The following is a 26877-nucleotide window of genomic DNA, read 5'->3' as shown; positions in this document are numbered from 1 at the left end:
TTAACTGAACAGGTATGTCAGTACTGTATCTATTTTTCTTATGTATCACAAATCAACTATGGCATGTGGCTGTTCTTTAAAAAGACATTTTATACACCATCCCCAGACCTGTTTATTGGTGCTGTGATACATTCTTGTGTGAAATCTGGTTTATCTTGAGCAAGGGTCAAATTCATGGACAAGCTTTCAAAGTATGAATCTTCACTGAACTTTCCACCAACCCCATGTACGGACACTGTCTGTTAGGAAAAAGCAATATGTTATGTCTGGGTGATCACACACTACAAAAATGTCGGGGGTCACAACTGGGAGGCGGATTCTCTACATCCTCAAGCTCATTTTGATCACATGCTGAGGGTGTGCGACCATCAACAAGATTCAAAGCAAAAAAATAAAAATCATTGGGGAAAAATATTATCTAAGAACTTGGAGATTAAGAAAATGTATACCTGTCAAAAAATTTAAATCTATATACTTTTACATCCGTTTTTTACAAAAACCTCATTAAAAGAATCGTTTGGAAACAACACTGCTTCTCTTCTCTACTCAGATGCTTATAAAACATCATCTTGGCTGATTTGCCAAGTATCGATGGCTGAATAATAACTGGCATCCTCTTTGGAGTGTTATATTAAAACTCTGACAGGTGAATGAATGAACGCCAAGAATAATGGAAGGAATGGATTTTTAAAGCAAGCACAGTGAAAAGTCTGATCTGGAAATCTAATATATTGATACAACAAACAAATTATTTGCTTTCATTATACAGTAACAGAGACAACAAATAAATATAAATGGTAGCCAAAAAAGGGAAAGAGACATGCAGAGAGTGAGAAGAGACAGGCAGAATGGAATTTCTGCATCAGTGATCAAAAGCAGATATGTTATCCATCTGTTGAATGAGATTTAGATTGAGAAATTGATGTTTGCATGTATCTGGGTCGAGGGACCATAGATCATCCAGTGACATAAAGTGCACTGCAGGTTTATTGGCAGTATTGACAGTACTGTAGAAACAACACAGATGTTTATGTGCGATGAGATATTTAAGTGTCAGAACATGACAACGAATTTGGGTTATGCTTAATTTTGAGCGAGTCCTGATTTGTGCCAATCAGAATTTAAAGAAAAAAATGTTACAAAAGATAGAGATCAGATTACGTAGGGGAAATTGTGTAGTGCACAATGTTTAATATTACACCTGAAAAAAATATTAATCAATGGCACAACGATTATTCAGTCAAAACGTGCAATTTATGTATTGGAACGTATTTACCAATATATTTAAATATCTGTTTATGTTTTACTAAACTGTTGATGACACAGTCCAGACATCAGAAAATATCAGTCTAAGCATAAGTTTTCTATTTTAAAAGATAAACAATTGTTTGTTATGGATGTAACAAAAAAGGTTGCAGGTTTTTGAGAGACAACATACTTTTCGGTGAATTAAAATGATAAAACCAGAAGCAATAATACCCAACAAATGGAGAAGGGATGGCCTTTCATAGAACATGAAATAGTGATTTATTTTTCATGTGTACGTTTATAAGGAAGATTTGACAGTTCTGTTAGGTATGTGACAATTTACTTACCTGATTATGGAAAACTATGCTTTAAAAAAACTCCACATGGGTATTACACCACCAAATATTGACATCTGACTTATCAGTATGCTGAAAACCTTTGGTAAAAACATGATTTTCTTCATCTTAAACTTTACATTTATATATATTCGCCCTTATCAAAATGAGACAGCATAAAAAACAGTAACAGTCATTGCCACAACCTATTACAACACTCCCTGCACTTCCCTCTCGGCTCTTAATCCTTGTGTCGTTAGAGTTCATCCAGGTACCCAAATAGAATAGAATAACTGCCATTTTTGCAGCATCAGAAGTGCCATACAAGGCCTACAGCCTAGCCTCACCCCCTATGATGCTGATGACCTCTGACCTCCACAGAAAAGACAGCGGTGGGAAAAACAGCGTTCACTTGAACACAGCACAGCCCCAGATTCCAAACAGGTGGCAGTCTCTCTGCTTAGCAACATTTGTTATGGAGGTCTTTTGATGAGGTTATATGAAATAACGGCAGGAGGGAACTGTTCCCCACCAGGTAACCATGGGAAGTATATGGTGGGAATGTAGGCTGCTATATTAGATTGGTGTTCTCTGTACATGGAGTGGAGAAAAACAGCATGGCGGGTTAACCATTTCAGATCTTATGAGAAGCTGAGGTAAAATTCAAACTCGTGCATTAGTGTGTTCTCATGAAGATATTGCCCTCTATTGACCAAAAGCTGTAAACACTTGCTTTATTGCTCGCAGACATATCTGCAACCCTTTCAATTGAATTTGATTGATGTTTGTAATTATATAGAAGCTACACAGAGTTTATGAGTCGATTTTGCAGTTTAATTTTAAGTCGAGAACAATTTTACATCATTTTTGACATTTAGTTAAACATGAATTAGCTAGAAATTAAATATAAAAATGACATAAATACTGAAGAACTTGATGGCAGCACAATAACTAAAAGAACAACAAAAACAAAGAAGGCAAGTTTTAAGATTAGAAACACTTATGCTATGCTGGGCCATTCAACAAATGATTTCCAATAAAACGGAAGAGGAACATCAATATCCATCTTTTTGTTTGACATCTTTAAAAAAGGCTCTGTATAGGATGCCACTGACTTCATTAACTCAAGATAGTTCATCAGAAGACTATTGCTGTACGTTTCTAACACCATGAGAAGATAAGTGAGATGTGTGTTCAGGTTCTCCATGGTCATTCCGTTATACAGCTCCTGGACTTTGCTTTTGCTGAAGTCTTTCACTTCAGACAAAACTTTTTTGGCATCCCGTATCCATTCGCGAATCTTCTGCATGACTTGCAGGTTCCCCGCCTCCTTGTAAATGCCTTCGATTTGGGAGGAAAGCTCTTCCAGTTTTTCAGTCTTGAGAGAGTTCAGGAACTCTTCTGCCTTCTGAGTGTTAGCCTTAAAAGAGTTTAAGAGGTCCTGAAACAATTTCTCCATTTGTTTTCTCGCCTGCATTATCTGATCCTTTGTAGATTTCAGGGCGGACTTTAGATTTTTCAAAATCTGCTTGCCACTAATAACTGTGGTGGTGCCAGGAAAAGTAAATTCTACTTTATTCAAGAAATCTGAAACTGTGTCAGCAATGGTGTCCATGAGACTGTTCAACCTCGTTGTAGCTCTATTAACTGCTTTTGTAATGAACTTCTTCATCCGAAGGTACAACTCTTGCCCAGTAAGCTTTTCTTCCAGTCCCGGCAGGTGGAATTTGGTGTTCCTCAAGAACGTCATGACGGCATCCAGGAGAATTCGTACATTTGACTCAAAGTTTTGCGAGTGTTCATTCATTCTACTGGAGAACCTTTTGCTCAAGTCCTGGAGATCAATCTGTTGCAAGCCTTCCTGGCTTCTTCTCAACATCTTTTTACCCTGTTGTCTGAGCTGCTCGGCTGAGCTCTGTAGAGCATCAAACACACGAGGGATCTCTTGGTAAGCTCTGTCGATGCTGCTGGAGAGCGCATTCTTCAGTTTTATAGCGGCACGGTTCAGATCCAAGCCGAAGTGATCGACATGATACTTGTTGAGAAACTTCTGAAGTGCTGCTGTGATGGAAGGAAGTCTGTCTTTGAGGCCGTTGAGCATGTCGGACAGTCCGTTTATATAATAGCCAACCTGAATGCTCAGCTTTTCAGAGTTTTTCAAGGTCACCTTGAAACTCATCAGGTCTGTATCCTTGTCAGGAGATGACTGCAGGAGCAATAGAAACAAATTGTTGAAATAAAATTGTATAACTTTGCACACACGGTTACATTGTATTAATAGTTTCTTACCAAATATCTGCTGAACAGTTTCCCATAAAACTGAGATGGTGACCTCTTAGTGAACTGGAAGCCGATAAAGCCAGCTGCTGGTGAGGATATCGAGGATGTGATACCATTATTTTGCAATGCATAGCGAAAGCTTGCATCCGCAAAGGTCTGGCTTCTTACATCAATATCCAGAGTATGTCTTGAGGCACTGTAAGTGGAAAATAACATTTGCAATAACATACATATTTTGAAAAGCATAAACAATAAATCATGTACAGTATATTAGAGTATTGTGCAGTATGCACTGTAAAATAAATACAAAATTGATTTGATACACAATATGTACGTGATCATGAAATGTAAGATTACCTGGTAGCTGAAGACACATCACGTTTCATTCTGTGAAAATAATAAGTGGATTTAAGGATTTGGCAGGACATGGTGATTTTAAAATGTGTAGTTCTATGGGCTTATTGGTCTCACCTTAGATTCTGATTTAGATCATGTTTCCATTTTATACTCATATCACTATGGGTGAAGGTAGACTTTCCATCAAGGCTTATAGCTCCATTCTCAAGAAGGATGGTGGCAGTTGCTAAAATTGAATGTGAACGATAAATTACATTTACAATTATTTAATGCATTTGAACGAAAAAGGCTTGTTTAAAAATATTATGTTTTGATCTTTTTGGGAATTTTTTCATTAAATATTTTAAATCATCTTGTAAAAGGTATAGCTTACCATCCAAGTCATACTCCAGTAACACTACGGGAGATTTACAGTTGGACTTCAAGGTGCAAACCAATCCTGACTCCTGGTTTTCCATAGTTCCTGTCCATGTATTGTTATAAATTGGAGTTGAAACTTTCACAGTGGCCGACAGGGCACCAAATCTTGGAATAAACACACCAGCTGGCAGGTGAAGTGATATCTCTGGGACGTTAATTTTTTGTTCAGGGATGGTAACGGTTGGCATCTCAAATTTACATAATATGCTTGTGGTATCTTCCAAATTTATTGTGTACTCGCCAATGTTAAATGTTTTGGTAAGGGTGAATGATGGGATGGTGATGTCATAATGTGGCAAATTCACAAATAGGTGAGCCATTTTGTCTTTCAGATATTTAGTTTTAACATCAATGGCTGGGATTGCCACCTTTGGTAAACCAGGCAACATGATATCAAAGGCAGTTGTGCTGATCTCGTTGGGGATTTCTAGATTTTGCAAATCAACGACAAAAGACGACACATGGAGAGTGGTGAAAGGGAATGTAAATTCTGGAACTGTTACAACCGGTGGAATTGAAATGAAGTCAGGTAGATCAGCTTCTTCAAATCGCATATCTACCTCTCGAATAATTTCTGGAATCTTTTTAAACCAATCCGGAACTCCAAGCGTTATTTGTGGGATATTAAAAATGACACTACTGTCCATTACTTTTGCAGGCAATGCAAACAGCGTTCCCTCCATGCTCTTGGTGTATATCACAGCAGTCGAGGCATTGAGGAACTGTAATTGGTCAGCACTTGTTACTTCGCCAAATTTCAATATGTCCCATAGATTCTTTTGGTACACTGGCAATTTAATAGATTTCAAGAACGCAAAAGGGCCCTCAACAGATTTTGAGATTTCCAAACGTATTTCAGATTGATCGTTTGACAGTGTCAGATCGTAGGAATGGATTAGTGTTGCCAATTGTTCCTTGCCACTCCAGTGCAATCCTTGCTTGTCTGAAGTGATAGAAAGATCTGCGCTATGCACTATGCCTGCCTGACCGAGGTTGCTTGGCTGCGATATGTCGATATCAACATTCGCTGACAGTGTCGTCAATGGAACAAACTCAAGCGTTGCCCTTATACTATGATTTCCATTGGTTGAAAAAGATGAAAGACTAGCTCCATTGGTGCTTGTATAAAATGCGGTGGCATAAATACGCCGCAAAGACGCTTCAACTGCAAGGTTCTCTGTAATGTCTACATTCCAGATGTTAGCCTTGTGATGGTCGACTTTAGAGGTCAGATCAGTTTTCAATGTGTAACGAAGCCCATTGGCATTCAGATAAAATGTGGCTTCATTGTCTAAGGATCCAGCAAAATATACACTCTTCATTATATCTAAATCTGTTGATCCTTTCCAAATGTTCACCAAAGACATATAAGATGACAATGCCTCAAGAGCAACATTGTGATCTACTTTTCCAGAGCCTTGTATGTTGATTAGGGGTAAATCGTAGGTGTAACTTAGTTTGATCTCAGAAACCATATTTGGTTTAGATTTCAAATTCCCACGAAGCACTTGATTAAGATCCATTGTAAAAACTGAAAGGTTAAGCACAGCCATGTTTGTTAAGGATGCCTCAATATTCCTCTTGGTGAAGCTGACAGTACTTTCATGACTACATTTTGCATTCCTATGTTCCAAGGTGAGGGCTGTGGCCATCTTAAGACATCTCTTTTTATTGATGGTGGTACTGCCATCAAGTTTGACATTTAGGACATCAAACACAGATGTTGACAAGACATCAAACTTGGCCACAATGTCAGACTGATTGTACAAGCCACCATTGGCGTTCAAAGTTATTACCGGAGATTTCATAGAGAAATCATATGTTAGATTTCCAAATGCAGGTATTATGAAGTTATTTTGAATGTCAGGTATTGTCAATGTGGGAAGAGTCAAGTCTCTTAGTGTCTGGGGAACATGCAAGACCGGCAGCTCTAAAGATGGAAGTACAAGAGTGTATGATGGCACGGAAAAACCCATCAGAGGAACTTTAAAACTTGGTGTACTGACCTCTTTAGGTATGAAATAATTGACTGCCGGCAATTCGGCTATGAAAGCTGAAACTTCAATGTTCAATATGGGTATGCTATATCCAGGAACTCTGAAATATCTTGGTGGCTGTACTGATGTGTCAATGTTGTGCTTTCTAAACTGAATTCTGGCTTTGTTGTAGGAATTTGTGAGGGCATCAAAAATGTGGTCTCTTCCTAATTCAAACTGCAAGCTGAAGAGCTTGGCATTTTCATGAAAGGCTTTGTAGATAGGCTCAAGGTATAGATCAAATGTGTGCTTTTCCGGGTTTTTTTGATACAAGAGCTTAAAATCAATGTCAAATGATTGTTGAGGTGAAGTCAGAAGCTCTTTAAGGCCAAAATCTTCCCAGAGCGAGAGGTCTTTGATTTGGGGTGTTTTCATGTCCGTGTATGGGATTGTCATCTCAGGAACACTGAGCGGAACAGTCAAGAAGTCAAGATTGGCTTCACCATCTACAAATGCATAAATTCCAGCTTCGTTTTCGCCGTTATCCAGTGTGAAGTTGTGTTTGTATTTGTACTGGTTAAAGCGAGCCACACTGACCCAAAAAGTATGTTGTTTATTGGAGTTTAAAATAAGTCCAAAATCATCTTGAAGATCAATCTTTCCGGATAGTTTTAGTGGCAGGAGGACTTTGGCGTTCCCTTTGTTTTTGCAATCGAGTGTTACCTCAAATGGTTGTGCCAAGAAAACACACAAGTTGGATAAAGTCCCACTCACTTTTCCAGTGTGCTCCGCATTATGTGATATTTCTATTTCCATTCGCATGTCCTCTAGTCGAGCATTTCCTTTTAGCGTCATAACGCTGCTTTTGATAAATGGTGTTTCTACTTCAGATGTGGCATCAACTGTGATGTGGCTCAGGATGACAGACTCTGCATTAACCGACTGCTTAATTTTCAGGGTTCTGCTGTTTGTATCTCCATCAAAATTAAGCTTTACAGTGCCAGCATTGACAATGAACTCCATATTACTCTTGTGTGTAATTTCATCAGAGTAGTCAGTGACTGACGTGGCAAATCTTGAGGGAATTGATGAAGTCCACTTTCCAGTTCCCACCGTTCCACATTTCACAGATATGGTGCCAGATTCAATGCGAACTTCACTTGTTTTGGTTATTGTAGCCTGACTGGAGAAATCTATGTTGGGGATGTTCAGATTATGGTTGTATGTTGTGTCTATATTAGCAGATATTCCATTCTTTAGAGCAACAGCTATATTGTTTATCAATTCAGCTGTGTATGCGTGAGTTGTAGCTTTGGCAGATGTCTTGGCTGATACTTCTGCTGAAGAAGAACTTAGGGTGACCGAACCTTCATGATCAACAGCAAAGGCAATGTGATTGAGTTTCATTGTCTCACTAATGACCATTTTTCTCAATTTTGGAGCTTCAATTTGAAGCATTACCTCCAAAACATAGTTGAGTAGTACAAGGCTTGACTTTCCCTCTGAGTTAAAACTGGCTTTAAACTGTGGAGATTTGGGCGCTTTTGTTGTATTTTCAAGAGCAGCTGAAGTCAACAGTGTATAGTAAGGAGAATCTAATTTAAGTTCTCCATAAAGCTTGCCAAAAGCTGGTAAACATGGTTCAAGTGAAACATGAGGGAGCTTGATTTCAGGAATGGGCAACATGGTGATCTCAAAATTTTCCAAATTTAGTTTCGGCACAATGACCTCGGGGAATTTAATCTCTGTGAGAGTAATCTCTGTAAATGTTAAATCAGGCAAGTCAGACAGATAAAGAACTCGTAAATCCCCGAAGATGGCCTCAGGATCCACTTCTGGAATTTCTATCTGGCTGATTTTGTCGATGAGGTCAACCATGTGTTGCTTGATTTTCTCAAAGTCAATTGTGATGGAAGGAATACTAAATAAATCCAAAATTGTGAACTCTGGTATTGTTATCACTGATGGAATTATAATGTCCTGTATCCTTGCCATTTTAACTTTAAACCCGGGAACCTCAAGAGTTGTGAATGGAAGAGTAAAAGGAGGTATTTCATATTCTGCCGTCTTTAGAGCATTGAGGACTCCCTCCACAGCTTGAGTGATCTGATTGAGGAATTCCTTATCTTCAGTCATCTTCTTAATTTCCTCAATTAAGTTTGTGAACTGTGTTAAGATGAATTCAATCATGTTAACGTACAAGCCACTTGTCCTTTCTAAGTAAACCGCGATTTCATCTCTTATGTCCATATCACTGATTCTCTGTCTCACATCATCAAGAATGTCCTGGACTTTCAGTTTTATGTCTTTATATGCAGTAGTGTCAAGTATTTCCAAAATGTTCCTGCAAACCTCAGCTATCCTTGTATCTTTCAATTTCTCCAAGTAATCAACAACGTTTTCTTGCATCTCTTTTAGAAACTCCCTGGATGCCTCTAGTTTTTGTGGGATTTCATAAACTTCATTAATCTGTTTATTAATGTAACTTGCAATTTCATTATTCTTTACGTTAACTTTATCAACAAAACTGTTGTAGTCAAACGTTCTTAAGGTCTCAACAATCCACTGAATGTACTCATTGATGTTATTAATAATCTCTTTAAAATCCATGTTCTTTAATAGACTGACAATACTATCTAAGAGCTGCGTAACCTTGTCTGAGATATACTCAAATGGGATGGATTTTAAAGTATCAACAAGAGCCTGTACCAGCTCTTGGATTCTGTATTGCTTGACTAATATAATCGCCTGGTCCACAACAGCTTCAATTTTTTTGTCCATTTCATACCTTAAAATAAGCTCCTGTGCATTTAAGTAAACGCTATTTATTTTTTCAGGAATTTCGTATTCCTCTATCCAGTTGACAATGACATCTTTCATAGAATCCAGCACTTTCTCAATGTCTTCATAAGGAATTTGTTCAGACAGCTGCTGTACATACTGAGTCAAATCAATCGAGATTAAATAGTCTTTAAAGTCCTGAAGAAGCTTTTTGATGTCAAATTCTTCAACTGCACCCTTTACTTGAGTCAGTATATCTTTAAGTTTGGCTTTTATCATATATTTTGCCTCAAGTTGTTTCAACCAAGCAGCGCTGTCCGGCAGCTTTTGCAAATCCATTTGTCTAATTATATCTTCAATAGCATCAATAAATCGGATCACTGTTTTTGCTATTTCATAATTTTCATCAAAAGTTTTAAGCTCCTCTTCTATTTGCATCAACTTGTTTGACACAAAGTTGACCCATGATCCACTCTCTATGCCATCTTTGATTTGTACCACCAGATCTCTAATTTTGGTTGCCAAATCAATAATTTCTTTTCCAAAAGCTTCCTTGAATTTCTCAGCATATGCTTCCAGATCTTCTATTGTTATTGTGTAGTCATGTATCAGGGAAATCAGCTTGTTCTTGACATTGTTTACCTTGTTTTCTAGGTCCATGTCAACTATGATGTCATTAACTTTTTTCGGAAGCTCATCCAAGTTGGCCCTAAACTGACCAATGAAACCATTGATATCAATACTGTTGAGGTAGTTTTGAAGGGACTCGAACTGAAGAAGAATTGCGTTTTTCATATTTTCAAAGGCAATGGGAAGGCTTTCAATGAATGGAAAGTAGATTGAATGACAGTCACTGTTCTTATCGTATTTAAGAAATCCGGATGTACTAAACTTTTGATGGTCTAATGGAATATCACCAGATTTTGTTTCTGTATTAAAAACATTTGTTTGAAGAACTCCAGATAGCTGGATCCCCATCTCAGTTTCTTTATTGTATATACTGACATCTTGGTTGAATGCATGATTATTAAGCTTAGATTTGAACTTCCACATCACTGACTGTTCATTAGGTATCAGCAAGCATTCACACTTATTTTCTATTTGTGTCTCGGCTGACATTCCATTTGGCAACACATGTACAATGGAAGCCCCCCAGTCATGAGACTTGGCGATGGCTAAAGGCTCGGCTTTCAAGAGGAACTTGCTATAGAGTTGACCAGTGTGCTTGCCATAAAACTTCACTGAGCAATCGCTGTTTAAAATTGCATCAACTGTAAGGCTAAATGGCACAGCCATTGTGCGAATGGTATTTTCAAGACGTAAAGCCTCTGAGTTAACTTCTGTCTTGAGGTTCATAACAGAGGATAATCCGGCAAAATCCATATAAAAATTGTTACCAATAAGAGAATCACAAACTTTTGCAGTTGTATCACATTTGATAGTGCCAGCAAGATCTGCGTATGTCAATTGACATCTGTGCTTTACATTATCTTCCCTGTACTTTCCATTGATGCTTCCAGTCACGTCTATCTTAAACGGCTCCATCCTTAATTGGCCGTCACTATGGAGTCCGATATCAAACAACTCAAGTTCATTATCTACACTTATTGAAGTGAAAAAAGGCCTCATATTAACCTTGATGTTGTGGTTATAGGATGCTCCATCACAAATGAAATTGTTTGTTTTTGAGCGGAAAGCCAAGGTCCATAAGGTTATAGTAAGGGTATTAGTGCACTCAGATCTCATATTTCGTAAAGTACCCATCATGGCGTTAGAAAGACTCAGACCTTGTCTATTGATACCCAGGTTTATTGCATTTTTTGCAATTCCATCGAAAGCATTCCCTGTGATAACACTGGTTAGATTAGCCTCTTTGGGTGAAAGCTTACCCTCCGTACTGACCTCAAATGAGTTATCATTGGCTGATCCTTTTGATACAAGAGACATGGTGGCTCCATTGGAATCTACGCCACCCTTGAAGATATTCTCAAAAGTCAAAGAGCTTCCGTGAACAGTCGTTGTGCAATTTGTGGTTAAACCATCTTTTCCAAAAGTAAGTGTACCTTTGTGTGCACCACGCCCGTCTTCGAAGTTGACCGAACCCTCGATGTTCATTTCAAGGCCTTTGTCATTTAGGGATCCAGTAAGAAGGGAGTAAGCCCGATCTGCTTGACATTCAACATTCAGACTGGCTTGTTTACTTTGGGCGACACCAAGTTCACCTTTACAGCGAAGGACTTTTCCAAGAGCCATTACGCTGCCATCGGACTTCAACAACAACTGGCCGTTCTTGTGCTTCAACTCCCCCACATGCTTTAGAACATCATTTTGTAAGTTCGTTTTGGACAAAAGCGAGAGCTCTCCATTGACATATGATCCCTTGATCATATTTTGACCCTGGATGACTGTGGAGTCAAATTTCATAGTAGACTCTCCTTTTCCTTCTCTTTTAGGAATATTGTAGACGTAGGATTGGCTAAGTGTGGAGTTGGCATAAAGAAATCCTATTTTCATGAATCCATCTAAGTTCCCATCTCCAATGACCTCATCACTTGTGGTAGCTGATTGAGCTGAATAATACAGCGATGTCTGCAGACCAAGTGGGCTGGATGCTTCAACTCTGTAGCTGGTTTTACCACTGATTTTATCAGCCATGCTCATAGTTTCAAAGGCACTCATGCTGGCATCAAGCAAACAATGATTAATGGAGCCATTAACAAGATACTTTAGAGTATCATCGACCGTACCAGTGATCATGCCCATACCTGTGTGAAAAGAAAATGTAATATTAAATCATTTAAGATAATAATATAAACAGTAATATACATTTATATAAATGTGAAATAGAAGTCAAGTTGAATAGATGCACTTTAATTCAGCATGGTTCATAAAATCTGAGAAGCAATTATGTCAGTCATTTTGTCTATCTTTGTGTTTTAGGATAGTTCACTTTTTACAGGAATAATTCTCCTAAAAATAAATTTTGATCTTATATATTTACTTTCTTCAGCTGGACACAATTTGAGTAATATTTGAAAAATATTAAAAAAAAAAAAAATTGTACACAAGTTTTGGTGGCATGCCGACCACATTTAAATAAACGGCAAATCTCATTGGTTGTTGCATGTCTTAGAACCAATAAGATTCAACCTGAAGCCTGCGTGCTGCCATTACACATCTTTTATAATCTTTAGTCTAACACAACCTATCTTGGCCAAACAAGCTTAAAACTAAAAAAATACACACAAGCACATCGTTTCACTTTAGAAGACATTTATTAACACCCTGAGTTATGTGAAATGATAAAATGAAATGATTGAAAATATGCTCTTTTCAGAAGTTTCAAAAGAAGCACTATTGAATGCCATTACAAAGTTAGGAAGAGCAAGGATATGATTCTAATGAGTCAAATTGTGACCTGCTGAAAAAAGAAAGTCATATACTCCTAGGATAGCATGAGGGTGAGTTAATTATTGATTGAAATTAATCTATTGGTTGAAATATTCCTTTAATTCTTTGGCCTGGATTCATAAAACACAAGCAAAACAAATCTCACAATTTAAAAAGAATGCAATTATGAACAATTTATACATACATTTGTACTGATCGTGTTTCATGAATAAAGCACTCTGAGTGTTAAGAAAGAACTGAATTAAAAATACCTTCAACGTTGTACGAGAGGCATTTTACAGGACAGCTGGCCATCACTTTGTAAGCAGCCATGTAACTAGGAACGTCAACCGTGTTGTTTCCTCCAGTGATGGAGCCCTCCCAGTCATACAAGTTGCTCTTCATCTTAGTAGACACTTCTGCTAACCCCAACATAGGTAACGAGAAGTCTAAACTCCGGGGAATTGTGAATGATGGAATCTTATAAGTGTTTTGAGGAATCTCCAGTCCAATGAGGGGAATCTGAATACGTGGGAGTGTGATGGTGGGAGGGATGTTCAGTTCAGAAGACAATTTTCCTCCCAGGAGAATGGGAAGTGAAATGGGGATTCTGCCTTTGTTGAACTGGTATCTCATCAAAGTATCACTGAACATGACAGAAACATAAGAGATTAACCAGGCACAAAATATACAAATACATACCAAACACAAATGATTTAATAGAAATAGATTGATCCTCACAATGTTAAATATAATCGTTCAGGTAAAGATGGAAGGGTGAGCTCTAGAGTGCTTCTCTTGCTTCTCTCAATCTTTACAAATGAACTACCTGACGAGAATTTATCCATCCAAATATTCACTGCCTATGGCAAAAAAGACAAATTATGAAATGTTTTGAAATATCTTCAACACATATCTTCAGTAAAACTATTCAAAAATTTAATTTCAATTAGGGATAACACTTAACAAGGTTGTATTTGTGAACGTAGTAAATGCATAAGCTAACTTGAACTAATGTGCATCAACTAATGTTAACAGTTATCAAATATATAAGTAAATGCTGAAATTAACATGAACTAGTATTAATAAATGCAGTAGAAATATTATTTATTGTTAATGTTAGGGAATGCATTAACTAATTGTTAGCAAATACATCCTTATTGTAAACTGTTACCCACAATAGTTATCATTAGTAAACATTGAAATGCTAAAAATAATAAACACAAATATATAGGTAACAGGCTATATGTAGGGTTTATTAAGGTTTTGTTTCTGAATGTCAAGTCGATATGTTTATTTTTATTTAGACCGTTATTATTTTACCTCACAAACGATCTACACGAATGCATACCTCACTATTGGCAATGATGTCACGATGAAACAAGGATTTAAATGAAGTATTTAGTTGGATACACTCACCTCTAACCCTTTAGAAACAATGTGACGAAGCTTCATATCAGTCTTGGTGACTTTCTGGTCAAGCATGGCATCAATACTCGCCTGCAGCTGGCTGCGATAAACCTCCATATTGGGAAAAAGTTTCTCAACCCCAGTGTTTGTATCTGACTTCATCTCAAGTTCAACCTTGTTATTATCTGCAAAGTAATCCACAAAATTGTTCAGAACCCAGTGAGGGTTGAATGATTCAAGGACTGGATTAACAATCAGAGTTTTATTACCGTATCTGAGGATGGCCTTCTGCACAGATGTGGTTTCTGGCATGTTTAAGGCTGATTCGAGTTGTAGGATGAAGCCGTTGGTGTTTTTTAGAGAGGACGTTAGAGAGGTTTCCATCTGAATTGCAGGTATTGTCATCTGAAGCTCAAGCAGACCGTCCTTCATAGACTCCATCCTAATCAGAAACACATTTAGACAAGCATTAAACAGACATGGGCCTACTTGTCATATTTCAAAACAAAAGTCTTTCGAAAATCATAATTGTACTGCTTATGCTAAGATAATCTGTCAACAGAACTAATTTCAGATACAGTAATAAAAAGTGTTTGCTTTTAAGATGTTTTAAAGATAAAATGTTTACTTAAGAAACATGAATTTAGGCAAGTGTGTACACATTTTTGACTGTTGTTAGCTATGCCAAAAATACAGTACCTGGCACGTCCAGTTAGGGAAAGTTGGGGGATGTTTCGGTTAGTGACATCGATTGTAATGCCACGCATCTTTTTTCCTTTACCGGTGCTATCTGTTACTGCAAACTTCATGCCTGCTTCAAGGTCATAATCAGGGATATGAAGGTCAGTGTTGACAATATTCTTATTGCGGTTGTATTTCACTACCGCTGTGGCCTCAGTTGGTTCATCACCTTGAAAAAAAGAAGACCTCTGATGATAAAAACATTAGAAATTGAGGAGAAAAATAATAGAAATGTACTGCCGACTAACCCTCAGCCCTCAGAACGATCTTCACAAAGTCGACTTTATGACGACCTTCTTTGCCCTCCCTCAACAATTCATAGGAAGCGGTTGCCATATACTCAGGTACTTCTCTGGTAGGTTGAAGTTCAAATGCAACCCTGGAACAAAATTGAGTATTTTTAGTTATTTAAGTTAATGGATTGTAGAAGCACATCACAAGTGCCTTTAGATACAAAATAAAACTATATTCACACAGAACACAACAAAAAAGACATGATTTGTTGACTTTTCACCTTGTTTCTCCCGTGAGAGGATAGTATGGGGCATTATTAGTAGAACTGGCATTTGAGTACCGCAAAATAGTGCAAAAGTTCATCCCAGGAAAAACAGGATTACACTCTGTAGAATCAACCCTGTCCTCTACCATAGAGGGAACAATTTTAGTCTGAGTGGACGTCACAGAGAGCAACTTGTTGCTGTTGTGGAAGAAAGATGATAAACATTAGATGCATTTTCATTAACCTTAAAATGGCACAAATTGAAATTGCAGTATACCCAACATGTCAATTCCAAAATCCACTTTAATATCTCGCAAAACTGCAATGGTTACAGTTCACATTTACAGGTCAGCTATTGTAAGTCACATGATCATCGTTTAAAAATGTAAAGCCACTCAACAATGACATTTCAAATATCTCAAAGGTATTTCAAAAAGCATGTGTGTTTTATGTATAAATGGTGTTGTTTTACTCGGGCCAAATTTTCTTGGGGTGGGATCATGGCGTAGCCTTAGGTTTTACGTTGAGAGAGAGGTTTTGGGCCTTAGGGATCGTCATACTCTCTCTCTGAGTCTCGTCTGTGTTTCCCGCCCTTTCGTCTCGTATACCTTCCCATCAGTGTTTCATCCCCATACACTTCTTCCCTTGTCAATTGTCCTTTGTTAATTTCCCTTTAAATAGCCCTCGTGTTCATTGTCTAGTGCTCATGCATTGTGTTCTGTGTGTACACTGTTTGTGCCATGCCTTGATGACGTTGTGTCATTGTTTACCTGTGATCGTCTCAGTCAAAGTAAGTCTAGTTTAGTGTTAGTTTATTGTAATCGTGTCAAGTGTTTTATTCTAGTGTCAGTGTAGTCCGTTTATATTCCTGTGTTGCCTGTTTATCATGTATTAGTTGCCCCAACTTGGGTTTTCGTTTTTTCGTTTGTTAAAATAAAGTCTTTGTGTTAAAACCCCTAAATCCCCGCTGCTTGCAATTGGGTTCTTTCCTACAATTCATGACAACTGTTAAAATGATCAATATACACTTTCACACAAAGTAAAACCTTTTTGCAGTGTCAATTTCAACACAACCGTTTTGCCCCTAATAAAACGTTATGAAATAATGTGTTTGGTTAGCAGGCACAAGTGTTGGTGAAGGGCATTGTACCTGATGCTGAAGAGCTGGATGTTTCCCTCTGGTGCAGGGATGGAGAGCTTTATTTGATTGTTACTCATGGTAATTTTGCCATTCAAAGCACTTTCATGGTACATGCTAGTGTGTGCTTCAATTGCAGCTGCAACAAACTCCGGGATATAAACGCCCATTCGGGTAATAAACTCCACCCCGACAGATGGCATGAATGAAAGCTGTTGCTGTGAATGACGATAATTCATTAACAAATTGCAACAGAATTTTTACACGATAACATGCAGAATAAACACTAGTGAGATGGATTACCATCTGACGACCAATGGTCAGGCCTCCTTTTGCTCCAGGGGCCAGAACACCAGAGAGAGAAAACTTCAGTGGAATTCCAGCACTTGTAGGTAGCGTAAATGCTTTGTCCAAGAACATGTAGTGGACAAAAACTTCATTGTCTAAAGTTGATGTTAACTTTTTTATCAACTGCAATGATGAAAGAGGAAATCTTGGTTGTAAACAAAGATCTTAATTTTCAGAGCAATAGTTCAAATACCATGTTCTTAAAATCTTAACACTTACATTCATAGGCACCGACTTGAACATTTCTGTGTATGCGTTAATATTCTGAATGATGTGAGTAAGCTCATTGGTTTTTAAGTATCCCAGTTCTGTACCCAAAATCCGAAGGTAGGCCATGGCATTAGGGGTTTCTTCAATCTCTTCAAGATGTTTATAAAACTCAGAAAAGTATTCTTCAATACTCCTCATGATATTCTGAGGAACCTAAGGAAGCACAAGTGTTTATGCATTATTTATCAACTGCGTGATTTTATCTTGCACCTTAAAAAATATAAAGATCATGTACCTGTCTTCTCAGCTTTTGACCTCTCATGGGAGAAACCCATTTATCCAAAACATGTTTCACTGGATGAGGGATCTTCTCATTCACCCAGTACATTGCTTTTGAGGTGGCATCAGGGAAGAAACCATTTTCACCAAAGAGAACCTCAATGGCTGGCTCAAAGCCCTCACCTTCAACACCAATCTGAGAGAAAAAGTGATCACATGGGTTTAATAATGGGATCCCTTAAAATAAAAGAAACAAGGACAGAACTTGAAAATATGCCAAATGTCCCCTTTACAAACAAACTATGTCAGTACCTCTACTATTTCCGCGTTGAAATTGTCAAGGGTGGTGGCTAACATGACTTCTCTGGGTAGATAATTTGAAGAGTCGAAAATCATGTTGCTCTCTATTGAGCCAGCCCTCAGAAGATCAATTTTGTAATTCTGTGAGAACTTTGTGGAGTCCAAAGCGTTAGCATTTACATCTCCCTTTAAAGCTTTAAGAATGTAGTCTTTAGCTCTAAACAAACAACAAAACATGGAACAATACTGAATTTAAAACTGGTTCAAGAAAAAAAACAAGCAAGTTGAGTTTTGGGATTGAGAACTTTGACCTTAACTCTTCATTACACACATTTTGATCATTTTTAGTGTATTGATGTACATACGTGCTTAAATTTGGATCTTCTGACTCCAGTATGTTGGTGATATGAGAGAAGACAAAGCTCTTAACCTGGTCATTTGGCTCATTCTTAAGTGTCCTCAGAACCCTATTTGCTACCTCAGGGTTTCTCATTAGCATGAGATATGCAGCAATGCGTTTTTGAACAGGTGCCTGTTGATTCTCATACTGTTGTACAAGGACACGTCTCACCTAGGAATGCGAAATCAAAATTTGTTTCAGTTTTATGAATCAACCTCTTCCAGCTATTAAAAAACAAAAAATGGTCATTGATGCATCTTTTAAGACCCAGTATTAATATGGAATCAGGATAAAAAGATGTGATTTACATCCGAGTCTATTTCCATGAGCCTGAAAGCATGAATAGCTGCTTTTTGTACAGGAAGTGATGCGTAGGTTTGGCTTATGCAGTTTAAAAGAGAAGTCTTCAGAGATGGAATTTCCTCTATGTACTTGCCCATAACACCAATAACCTGTTGAACAAATACAAATAATTATGGAATTCATAAACTGTAGACGAAAAAGGTAAAACCGACACTTGTAACATGTCATGTGTACCCTTAATGTGAGAAAAGTGCTGTCTTCATCTCCTGAGCAATCGCCAAGCATGAACTCCATGAAATCAGCCACCTCCTTCACTTCAGGTGTTTTTGCTGCTTGGTCTTGAGGAAGTCTAGGGGAAAACTACATTATTACAATTCAGCTTGAAAAGACACTTAGGATCAGATTTATTTGCTAGCGGCAGCACAAACGCCTCTTTTGGCATAAAACAACACGGTCTGCAATGAAATTTAGCGCTGAAAAGGCGTGAACACAGGACTGACCTTATTGCATATACATTTGTAGGAGTTTTCTCCTCAGATGCAAACTTTATGGGAGGATAGTATTGAAATGAATCACGTGATGAAATCAGGCTCATCATCAGCTTGATTTAACTTAAACTCATAGCGCTGCTCTTGGTAGATTGCGTTGGTTATTATGGGAACAAAATATTGTACCTGTGTTTTTTAATGTGCGCCTTAATGTTAGCAGGCACGGATTAAGGAATACAAGTGTCTTGTAGACCCCTAAACGCACGTTACAGTTTTGAATTATCCTATAGGGTACTAAATGTTGGAAAGACCTCTATTCTATACCGGATTACAAGGCCAAATTACAATCACAACCTGAACACTTGTACACATCCTTCCTCCATCATACAGGATTTTCACCACATGATTTCAACAATGCGTTTCTGGACCAGCAACATCAGTATCAAAACATTTCCCTGCATACTGTAACGGTGATTTTGGCTATGTTCTGTCACACAGCCTCTCTCTAGGTAACCATAAACATATTTACAGACAAATGTGTTCATATTTATACATTCAAACAGTCGATAACAGTGACAGGTGGTTGGAAACGCTGTAATGTTCTCATTTCATTCAGGTGTCACCTGTCGAATGTGCTGCTTCTTCCTACCGCTCACTGAGACTATGTTGGGAAAGAGAGACCATGCTCTCGTGGGGCAGCACTGGCGACATTTTCCCACTGAATGAACGCTAAGGTTAATTGGAAAGTCGCTAGATTTGTCGCTTTGTGCTTCTCCTGAACAAAAGCTGCTAAAGGGCTTGTAAAAGTGTGAAATTGTCCTTCCCTTTCTTGGGCCCCAAGGGGCATGGGCCCCAGGGCCTGTGCCCATAATGCTCAGTGGATAATCCCGCCCTGCTTGTTAGTAGATCACCTGCAGAAATGTTCACACCCATCTGTATGTTTTTTTAGAATTGCACTCTCGCGCTATTTTTCCCTGTTTAGTAAATCTAGCCCTTGGTGTTAAGATTCAGTTTGGAAAGACACTTACCGTTTCACTGTGTTGGCAAGAGCATACATGATGGCCTTGCTTGGCTTGTTCTGAGCCATACTCAACATATCTCTCACCCGCTGAGGGCTGGCCTGTGGCAAAAGACCCAAAGCATACACCATGGCATCCACCTCTATAGCCGCCTCATCGAACGTTCTCAGGATCTGCAAGATGGCACTGGTGCATTCATCGGTTCCACACTGGAAGAGCGCCTGCCATGTGAGCCACTGTGAGACCTTGATCATCTCATCGGCCGTTTCAGACAGCGTCTCGTTTTTTAAGCCGCGGACCTCAGACACCAGTTTATGGAAGAGGCTGGCCCTCTGCTGACTCTTTCCTGAGCTTGTCAGTGTGTTTAACTCGTTCATTGTGGCGAGTACATCATCTTTTGTTTGGATGGGAAGTTTGTCATACGCTTCGTCCAAAAAGAGTTTTCTCTCCAGGGTGTCTATGGAAAAGGAAATCATTTATTTGTTTATACATCCAAACTGAATTGTTATGCAAGATTAATAAGTTTATATCTTTTGGACAACCTACCATCTTTGTTGAAATATCGGTTGTTGATTTTTACCGAATCTTGCAAAGACAGAATCTGGTTCACTTCTGAGGAGATTCCATACTGCCCCCTGTAGGAGAAATTATAACATTAACGCATATTGTTTGGACTGAGTTCTGAGATATTATCAGTCGCAGGAACACAAAAGTAAACCCAAAAGGACAAGATTACGCACTTGTGAGAAAACGGGATAAACAGATGCTTCTCTGTACACCGAGCCTCAGTCATGTGCTTTCTCCGGTTGTCAAACTGATAGTTGCAAGTCTGAGTGCTTCTGATTAACTTTGAAATAAGTCCATTCTGCAAATAACAGAAGTTGTTTCAGTGGTTTTATTTCTGAGGTGGATTTTGAGGAATGGATATTGAATTAAGTATTGAATGTCCTACCAGGCCAGGTAAGAGAGAAAGAGGGCTGGTGGGGAGATTGTGAGGTGAGAAATGGCTGCAGTCTGACAGGTCTCTGACCACCGTGATGTCTGTGTCAATGTCCTTCCTTGCGTTGACGGTGAGATCACTCTTGCAAATGCCATGAATTGTACTCTAAAAAATTAAACGACAAAAAAATGTTTATAAAAGGCAGACAAATAAAATCTTATTAGGTTTCTGTTTGATCAGATTTCTTGGCTTTTGTTCAATCATACACAAATTATTCAAAGCAGACCATTTTACTTTTTCTATGTAATTTAAACTATTACTTTAACTATGTAACTATTACTTTTAAATAGCGAAAACTTTTTTTTTACTTTTAAGTTACATAAACTCAATCATTTATAAATGTACTTATAAATATAAGGAAACTTAGACTTTTGTAGACATACATATAATTGGTTATGTAAATTGTAAAGTTACTGTGTATGTAGTCTCTGTTTTTACCACACCATTTTTTCATTGTTCTGTTCCTCCATGACTGGCACCAGAAGAGCAGAGATGATTCCTCTTTTGATGTTCAAAATATTTTCCGGCTCATCCTTCTCTGGGTAAATATAAATGTTGGTTACCTGTTCGACCACAAAATTCAGAGAGTTCCTGGAAAGACAGTACCAAAGAACATTAGTTACTATAATAAAATATAATTTATCAAATGACAGAGGATAATACATTTTCCACACACTGCAAAAATGTTTTTTTTCATCAGAATATACTGCCGTGGAAAAAATTAAGAGAACATTCCCATTTTGTTTAATCAGCATTTGTATTGTGGCCATTCCAGTCCACTGTTTGTTGTAGTTCAATAATAAAATCAGACCCCAGGAGTGACAAAGTCATCCGACAGCAATGTGAAAGACTGACACCATAAGTAGAAATCTGTGAAAAAATTGTGTGAAAAATTGTAATGGTTATGGCATTAAAAGAAATATATATATTTTATGAACTTTCCCTAAAAACAAGTACGAATTTCACTGTTGTATTGCTTAAAAGTGAATATGAATTTGTTTTCGTATTTAAGGTCTGAAAAAGTACAGGGCATCTTATCTGTTATTTTCCCCTGTTTTTCTAAACACATGGCTAAATAGTGTGACGATCCTGTCCTTTCTGTTCTTAGATTTCGTGCCTTTGGGACAGGGTTATTACAGTACCATGTCTTGTGTGTATGTTTTGTTTTATGTGGAGACACGTGGCGGTATGTTTTGATAATTCGCCTCGTGTCCTCCTGTTTTTCGTTTAGCTACACCCCCTTGTTTCTCTGTTAGTGTCCCATTAGTGTTTTATCTCCCTCACCTGGTCCTTCTTCTCACCAGATTTCCCATTAGGTTTTAGTCTTGTTTAGTTTTGTTCCCCTGGTGGAAAGTTTTGTATATACCAATCTCTGTTTTGCCCCATCGTGGGTTTTGTTTTGGTTTATTTAAATAAAAGTCTCTTGTTACATTCACCTGCCTGCGTTTGGGTTCTGCCTCACACATCAACCGTGACATTTAGTAAATTAAGAAAAACTGAAAATAATTTTAAAAAGGTCTCTTCATTTTTTCTATATGTAATATTTTTTTGGCAGTGTGCATATGAAGACCACTTTTCCAGATGTTATGGGCTGTTCAACATACTTCTCCATAGCAACCTGAAAGGCCTGGGCTCCAGCAGCCTGCCTGTATACAGGTTGACCCTGTGCATCGATGACAGACACCTCGTTCAGGGTACATTCTGTTGTGTGAAGAACAAAGCTACACATTTGTGGGACATCCAGTTCCACCTGAGGAAAGTACACATGCGTACATATTCTTAAATCCTGCTTGTCCTCGTTACACATGCATGTATATACAAGCGTTTTATTTTTACTTCTCTTGTACCTTACAGGTGATCTTTGGCCCATTCCTGAGGTTAGCTGTACCCGCCACCCCATTTCTGCTTTCTGCAGTATACTGATAAACATATTTTCTTAGGTTCTTGAACCGTGCAGCTACTGAAAATTGAAAAAGATAAATAATGTTTAGTATATTAATGCATGGCTTGTACATCATTTCAGAGTAATCAGATGTACTGTGAACCTTTGGACCTTTGTTGACAGAGTGGCCCCTAAATTATTCAATACCCTTGAAACATACACAGCAGAGTGCCAGGGTCCAGACCCGCTATCTTCCACAGTCAATAGTAACGGATCAAACCAGTCTAAAATCCTCCTCATTGGATGCAGATAGAGCAACTTATATCACAACTTAGCTGAATGCAAACCAAAAGAGAATTCCCAACTAAATCACTTACATGGGCATATGGACGGTTGTCCTTCTCCGTTGTCTTCCTCTGTGACCTCAGCAAAAGCTTCTGAGCGGAAAAATGTTATAGAACTGATTAAATACGTTGTAATTTTTACAAAGTTTCTAGAAACGAAGACTGGGCAGTTCCTTGAGAGGAAACTGAAAACCAAACAGAGAAAACCAAATTCTATGACATAACTTTGTGAGTCAATGTCATCTAGCCTTAATTTAAAAAATCTATCAACTACACATAGAATAAACTTGATCATCACAAAATACTGGCTCTTTATAATTGAATTTGAGTTACAAATATGACCAACACAAACAATAATAATTGTAAGAAAAAACAATATAATAAACAAAAAAACAAGCAAAAATGAAATGTTATACTTAAAATCTTACCAGCAAAGACATATGCACCGAGGAACAGAAACAGACACAGCTTAGTGTCCATCTCACTGGGCACTACTAAACTCTGGTCACTCAAACTACTTTGTTATTTCTGTTTTTTTACTAACTTCTAAATATCTCCGATACCCCCTCGGTGAAGGCTTTATAGTACGCCCCCCACCCCCAAGCCTAACTGAAGCTTCATCCAATCAGACATAAGACAACAAAATGACAAGTCTGGCTTGATATTCAAAGTTCACAAAGACATTCAGCAAACATATACGAAATGACAAATAAAAAACAATATGAGAAAAAATGCTGGATAAATACAAGACTGAAAGTAAAATAATGTCCAACTTTTGACTTTAAACATTCACAAGAGTATATACGACTTCTTCTTGGCTCAATTGGAATCTGATTTGACAACTATACAAATGACACAGCCTCCTATTGCCTATTGATGTTTTCATCTCGTTTTATATTGTTCAATACCCCAGTTTCCTAACCATGAGTAAACCTTTATTGTAATGCGTCAACTCATTGTCCTGAGGGTGGAATGTTGTAACACTTGATTTACAGATATAATCAATATGCTAATTAAAGTACAGAGTATCGGAGTCCAAGCTTATATCTCAGACACATAAAGAAACTGCCATAGTCTACTATAAAAAGCGTTGCATAATATTTATCTTTGCAATGCAATTCATTTTTTTAAACTTCAAACACGTTTCTTAAAAAAAACGAAATAAATTTAATAGCATGACTTCATTAGTCATGGGTTTAAGCAATCATATGTTTTGGTTGACAACAGGTTTATAAAAACATGTGCTGAGCACTGTAACAATATTCTGTTTAACTTCCTTTTTCTTATCAACATAGTATCTTTGTAACTGTGATTAACTTTGTGCTTAATGATGACTAAAGCTTTAAAAGCAGATTTCGGAAATATCATATTACAACTTTGAAAAATGTACAAAATATTTTAAAGGATGCTTCTGCTCGTCCTAGTAGCCTATATGCGGGTGTAAAACTGGACAGCAAAAAGTTTTTGGGAGATATAATGAAAATGTAATGCCATTAGACGAGTTTTGCAAGTTAGTACTTCGTTAATGTTGGTGACTAATGCTTAAGGCTGTTGTTTGTCGCTGAATGAAACTGAGGCATTCCTCTACTGCCCAAACTATAGCTGCTGTGCTTAACTGCGCATGCGCTTAAACCTCGGTCGAAGTTCCTGAACTTCGCACCTGACGCGTTAAGTATCTAGAATGTAGGTCTGTGTATAAGACATGCCTCGAAAGCGCGTTAAATTGGGTCGCAAATCAAAACAAGGAAAGGGAGACAAATCCAAAATCGTCGACATCGATGAAGACCAACAAACTAAGAAAATAAATAAGACTCCGGGCGAGACGCACCTGTTGGACTTGCCGACGTGTGTGAAAAAAAGGAAAAAGTCTGCCAAACAAGTCCACGTCGCTTTTCTTCCAGAGAAATACGAGCCACTGGTTGAGGATGAAATTACTGACAGACCACGAGAAGCCAATGTCAAGAAAAGACAAGACAAATATAAAAAATTCAGAAAAGTATGTGGGCGTTTGTATTGCTGATCGTACATTACGAGTGGTTGTATAACAACACTGCTCGTGTTACGCAGTAGCAATGATTTAAAATAAAATAAATAGGCTACACAATATATGGTGAAAAATCATTTAAGATAATAATTATTTAATTTTAATAGTTATTTGTGCGCATGTATGTGATTTGATTCAGTGTATTTGTCCATCTGTTTCTTTCAGAATGTGGGGAAAGCGCTTCGCTACAGCTGGAAGTGTCTGGTGGTTGGATTGCAGAATGTCAGTTTGGGTTATTCAATGCCAGTGAGTGCAATTGTGCCTGAAATATACAGAGCAAGATCTCATCCTTAATAGGGCACCTGATGTTAAACTGTACTCAGAAGTGGAACTATGAATATTTCTCACTGTTATCAAATGAATAGGAGCACACCGAACACTGGGAAAGTCAAGTTTTGGATCAACCTCAAGTTTTATTTCAATGTATTTTGTTTACTGTAGCTATATTCGTTATACACCTGCCTTCATCAAAGAGCAGCAACATGAACACGAAAGAGACTAATTTATGAATCAAAAATATTATTGGGGCCTATTGTGATTTTCAAATTGAAATAATAGGTTGCTGATGAGATCAGTTTTAAGCCTGCAGGTTTACGAGGGACATAGAGATGTTCTTAAGTTGATTATTTGTGAAATGATGGCTGAAGTAAGTAGAATTGTTGTGCTTTGTGCATTAGAAAACTGTTTTTTCTTCAAGGAGACATAAGGACGGGAATGAATGTAGACTGTGATGTTTTGTAATTATTTCAAAACATGTTGCACATTTGAGCATATCCTTTAGTATATTTTGCTGTGATTTTATTAATAAGTCTGGTTAGTATAATTTTACTAAGCATAATTTATTTAGCTTATATATAAATTAATTATATTAATTAATATTAATGTTATTTAAACACTGAACTTTGCCTTGTCCACCGTAAGGTGGCAGTATTGTGTAGGACAAATTCTTATCCAGCAATCACATTTTTTAGAATGTCCAAAATTTCAATGAGTGTTCCAGACACGTCTCATAGTTCAAAGGTAAATTGTCTGTCATCTTACCAAGTTGATAGTATGACATTGATATGAATTCTTCTGTGCTTAAGTATTGTTTCTCAATAACATCCTGCCAAATAACCTAATAAATAATTAAATGAATGGCGCAATTGAACTGTCTTGTCAAATTATATTGGCTAAAGCAAAGTGGACCTGATCTGCATGCCAACCTTCTACCAAATTTATAATTATTCATTTCGTACAGATGGTTATGTATGTGCAGAAGAGATCTCAATGAATTGTGTTTCCCCATACACATGCAACACTTGTTTGATGTTTTCTGGATTGCTACGTTTTATTTATTTATAAATTAAATCCACATCAGGTATTTTCCTGCAGGTTCATTTCCAGTAATTTCATCACTATCTCAGATTTGTGTGCTGTGCTCTTACACAAGGCACGTCGTTGCTTTTATGTTTCAGGCCTAAACATAGCTACAAGGCACAGCAATGGAACATAACACGTCTGCTAAATGGCCATTACAGGCATCATAAGCATGAACTACATTTTTATTCTTTAATGCGCTTTTGTAAATATGACACGATGCCCTTAACACCACTGTTGTTAACTTGTTCAACAAATAGATGGATGGCAACAATTTGCCAAAAAGATGGCCATCCTGGGGAGTAGCTGTTTCCAAGATAACAGTG

The 26877-nt window shown here is 37.6% G+C and overlaps 2 protein-coding genes across 2 annotated transcripts; one reads left to right on the top strand and one right to left on the bottom strand.

The window, feature by feature from the left end:
• Window positions 1-2303: 2303 nt before the first annotated feature.
• apoba (apolipoprotein Ba) lies at window positions 2304-23699 on the bottom strand. Its single transcript, XM_056767333.1, has 29 exons — window positions 23577-23699; window positions 23182-23241; window positions 22770-22882; window positions 22527-22672; window positions 21366-21513; window positions 20875-21027; window positions 20663-20787; window positions 20469-20557; window positions 19932-20379; window positions 18650-18764; window positions 18421-18564; window positions 18078-18283; window positions 17725-17929; window positions 17429-17608; window positions 17143-17346; window positions 16879-17046; window positions 16588-16793; window positions 15453-15635; window positions 15187-15317; window positions 14897-15107; window positions 14467-14639; window positions 14207-14382; window positions 13529-13650; window positions 13060-13433; window positions 4594-12162; window positions 4335-4446; window positions 4221-4250; window positions 3873-4059; window positions 2304-3789 (listed from the first exon to the last, which is right to left on the bottom strand). Exons 1-29 carry the CDS (start codon window positions 23626-23628, stop codon window positions 2584-2586), a joined length of 13236 nt encoding a protein of 4411 aa, XP_056623311.1. The 5' UTR covers window positions 23629-23699; the 3' UTR covers window positions 2304-2583.
• A 1093-nt stretch (window positions 23700-24792) lies between these two features.
• On the top strand, window positions 24793-26337 carry c15h1orf115 (chromosome 15 C1orf115 homolog). Its single transcript, XM_056768150.1, has 2 exons — window positions 24793-25144; window positions 25358-26337. The coding sequence occupies exons 1-2, from the start codon at window positions 24851-24853 to the stop codon at window positions 25484-25486; spliced, it is 423 nt and encodes a 140-aa protein (XP_056624128.1). The 5' UTR covers window positions 24793-24850; the 3' UTR covers window positions 25487-26337.
• Window positions 26338-26877: the final 540 nt, after the last annotated feature.

The sequence above is a fragment of the Triplophysa dalaica genome, chromosome 15 (genome assembly GCF_015846415.1).
Source record: "Triplophysa dalaica isolate WHDGS20190420 chromosome 15, ASM1584641v1, whole genome shotgun sequence".
In the NCBI taxonomy this organism is placed as follows: Eukaryota; Metazoa; Chordata; class Actinopteri; order Cypriniformes; family Nemacheilidae; genus Triplophysa; species Triplophysa dalaica.
Note: the sequence above shows the minus strand (reverse complement) of the source record. Positions and strands in the feature narration are given on the sequence as shown.

Bases quoted from the DNA above. Each gene is read 5' to 3' on its own strand.
- apoba (XM_056767333.1), bottom strand. From the start codon at position 23,628: ATGGACACTAAGCTGTGTCTGTTTCTGTTCCTCGGTGCATATGTCTTT. The intron at 22,673-22,769 runs GTACAAGAGAAG...TACTTTCCTCAG, and splicing joins GGCCAAAGATCACCTGTAAG to GTGGAACTGGATGTCCCACA. The intron at 4,060-4,220 runs GTAATCTTACAT...TTCCACTTACAG, and splicing joins GATGTGTCTTCAGCTACCAG to TGCCTCAAGACATACTCTGG.
- c15h1orf115 (XM_056768150.1), top strand. From the start codon at position 24,851: ATGCCTCGAAAGCGCGTTAAATTGGGTCGCAAATCAAAACAAGGAAAG. The intron at 25,145-25,357 runs GTATGTGGGCGT...TGTTTCTTTCAG, and splicing joins AATATAAAAAATTCAGAAAA to AATGTGGGGAAAGCGCTTCG.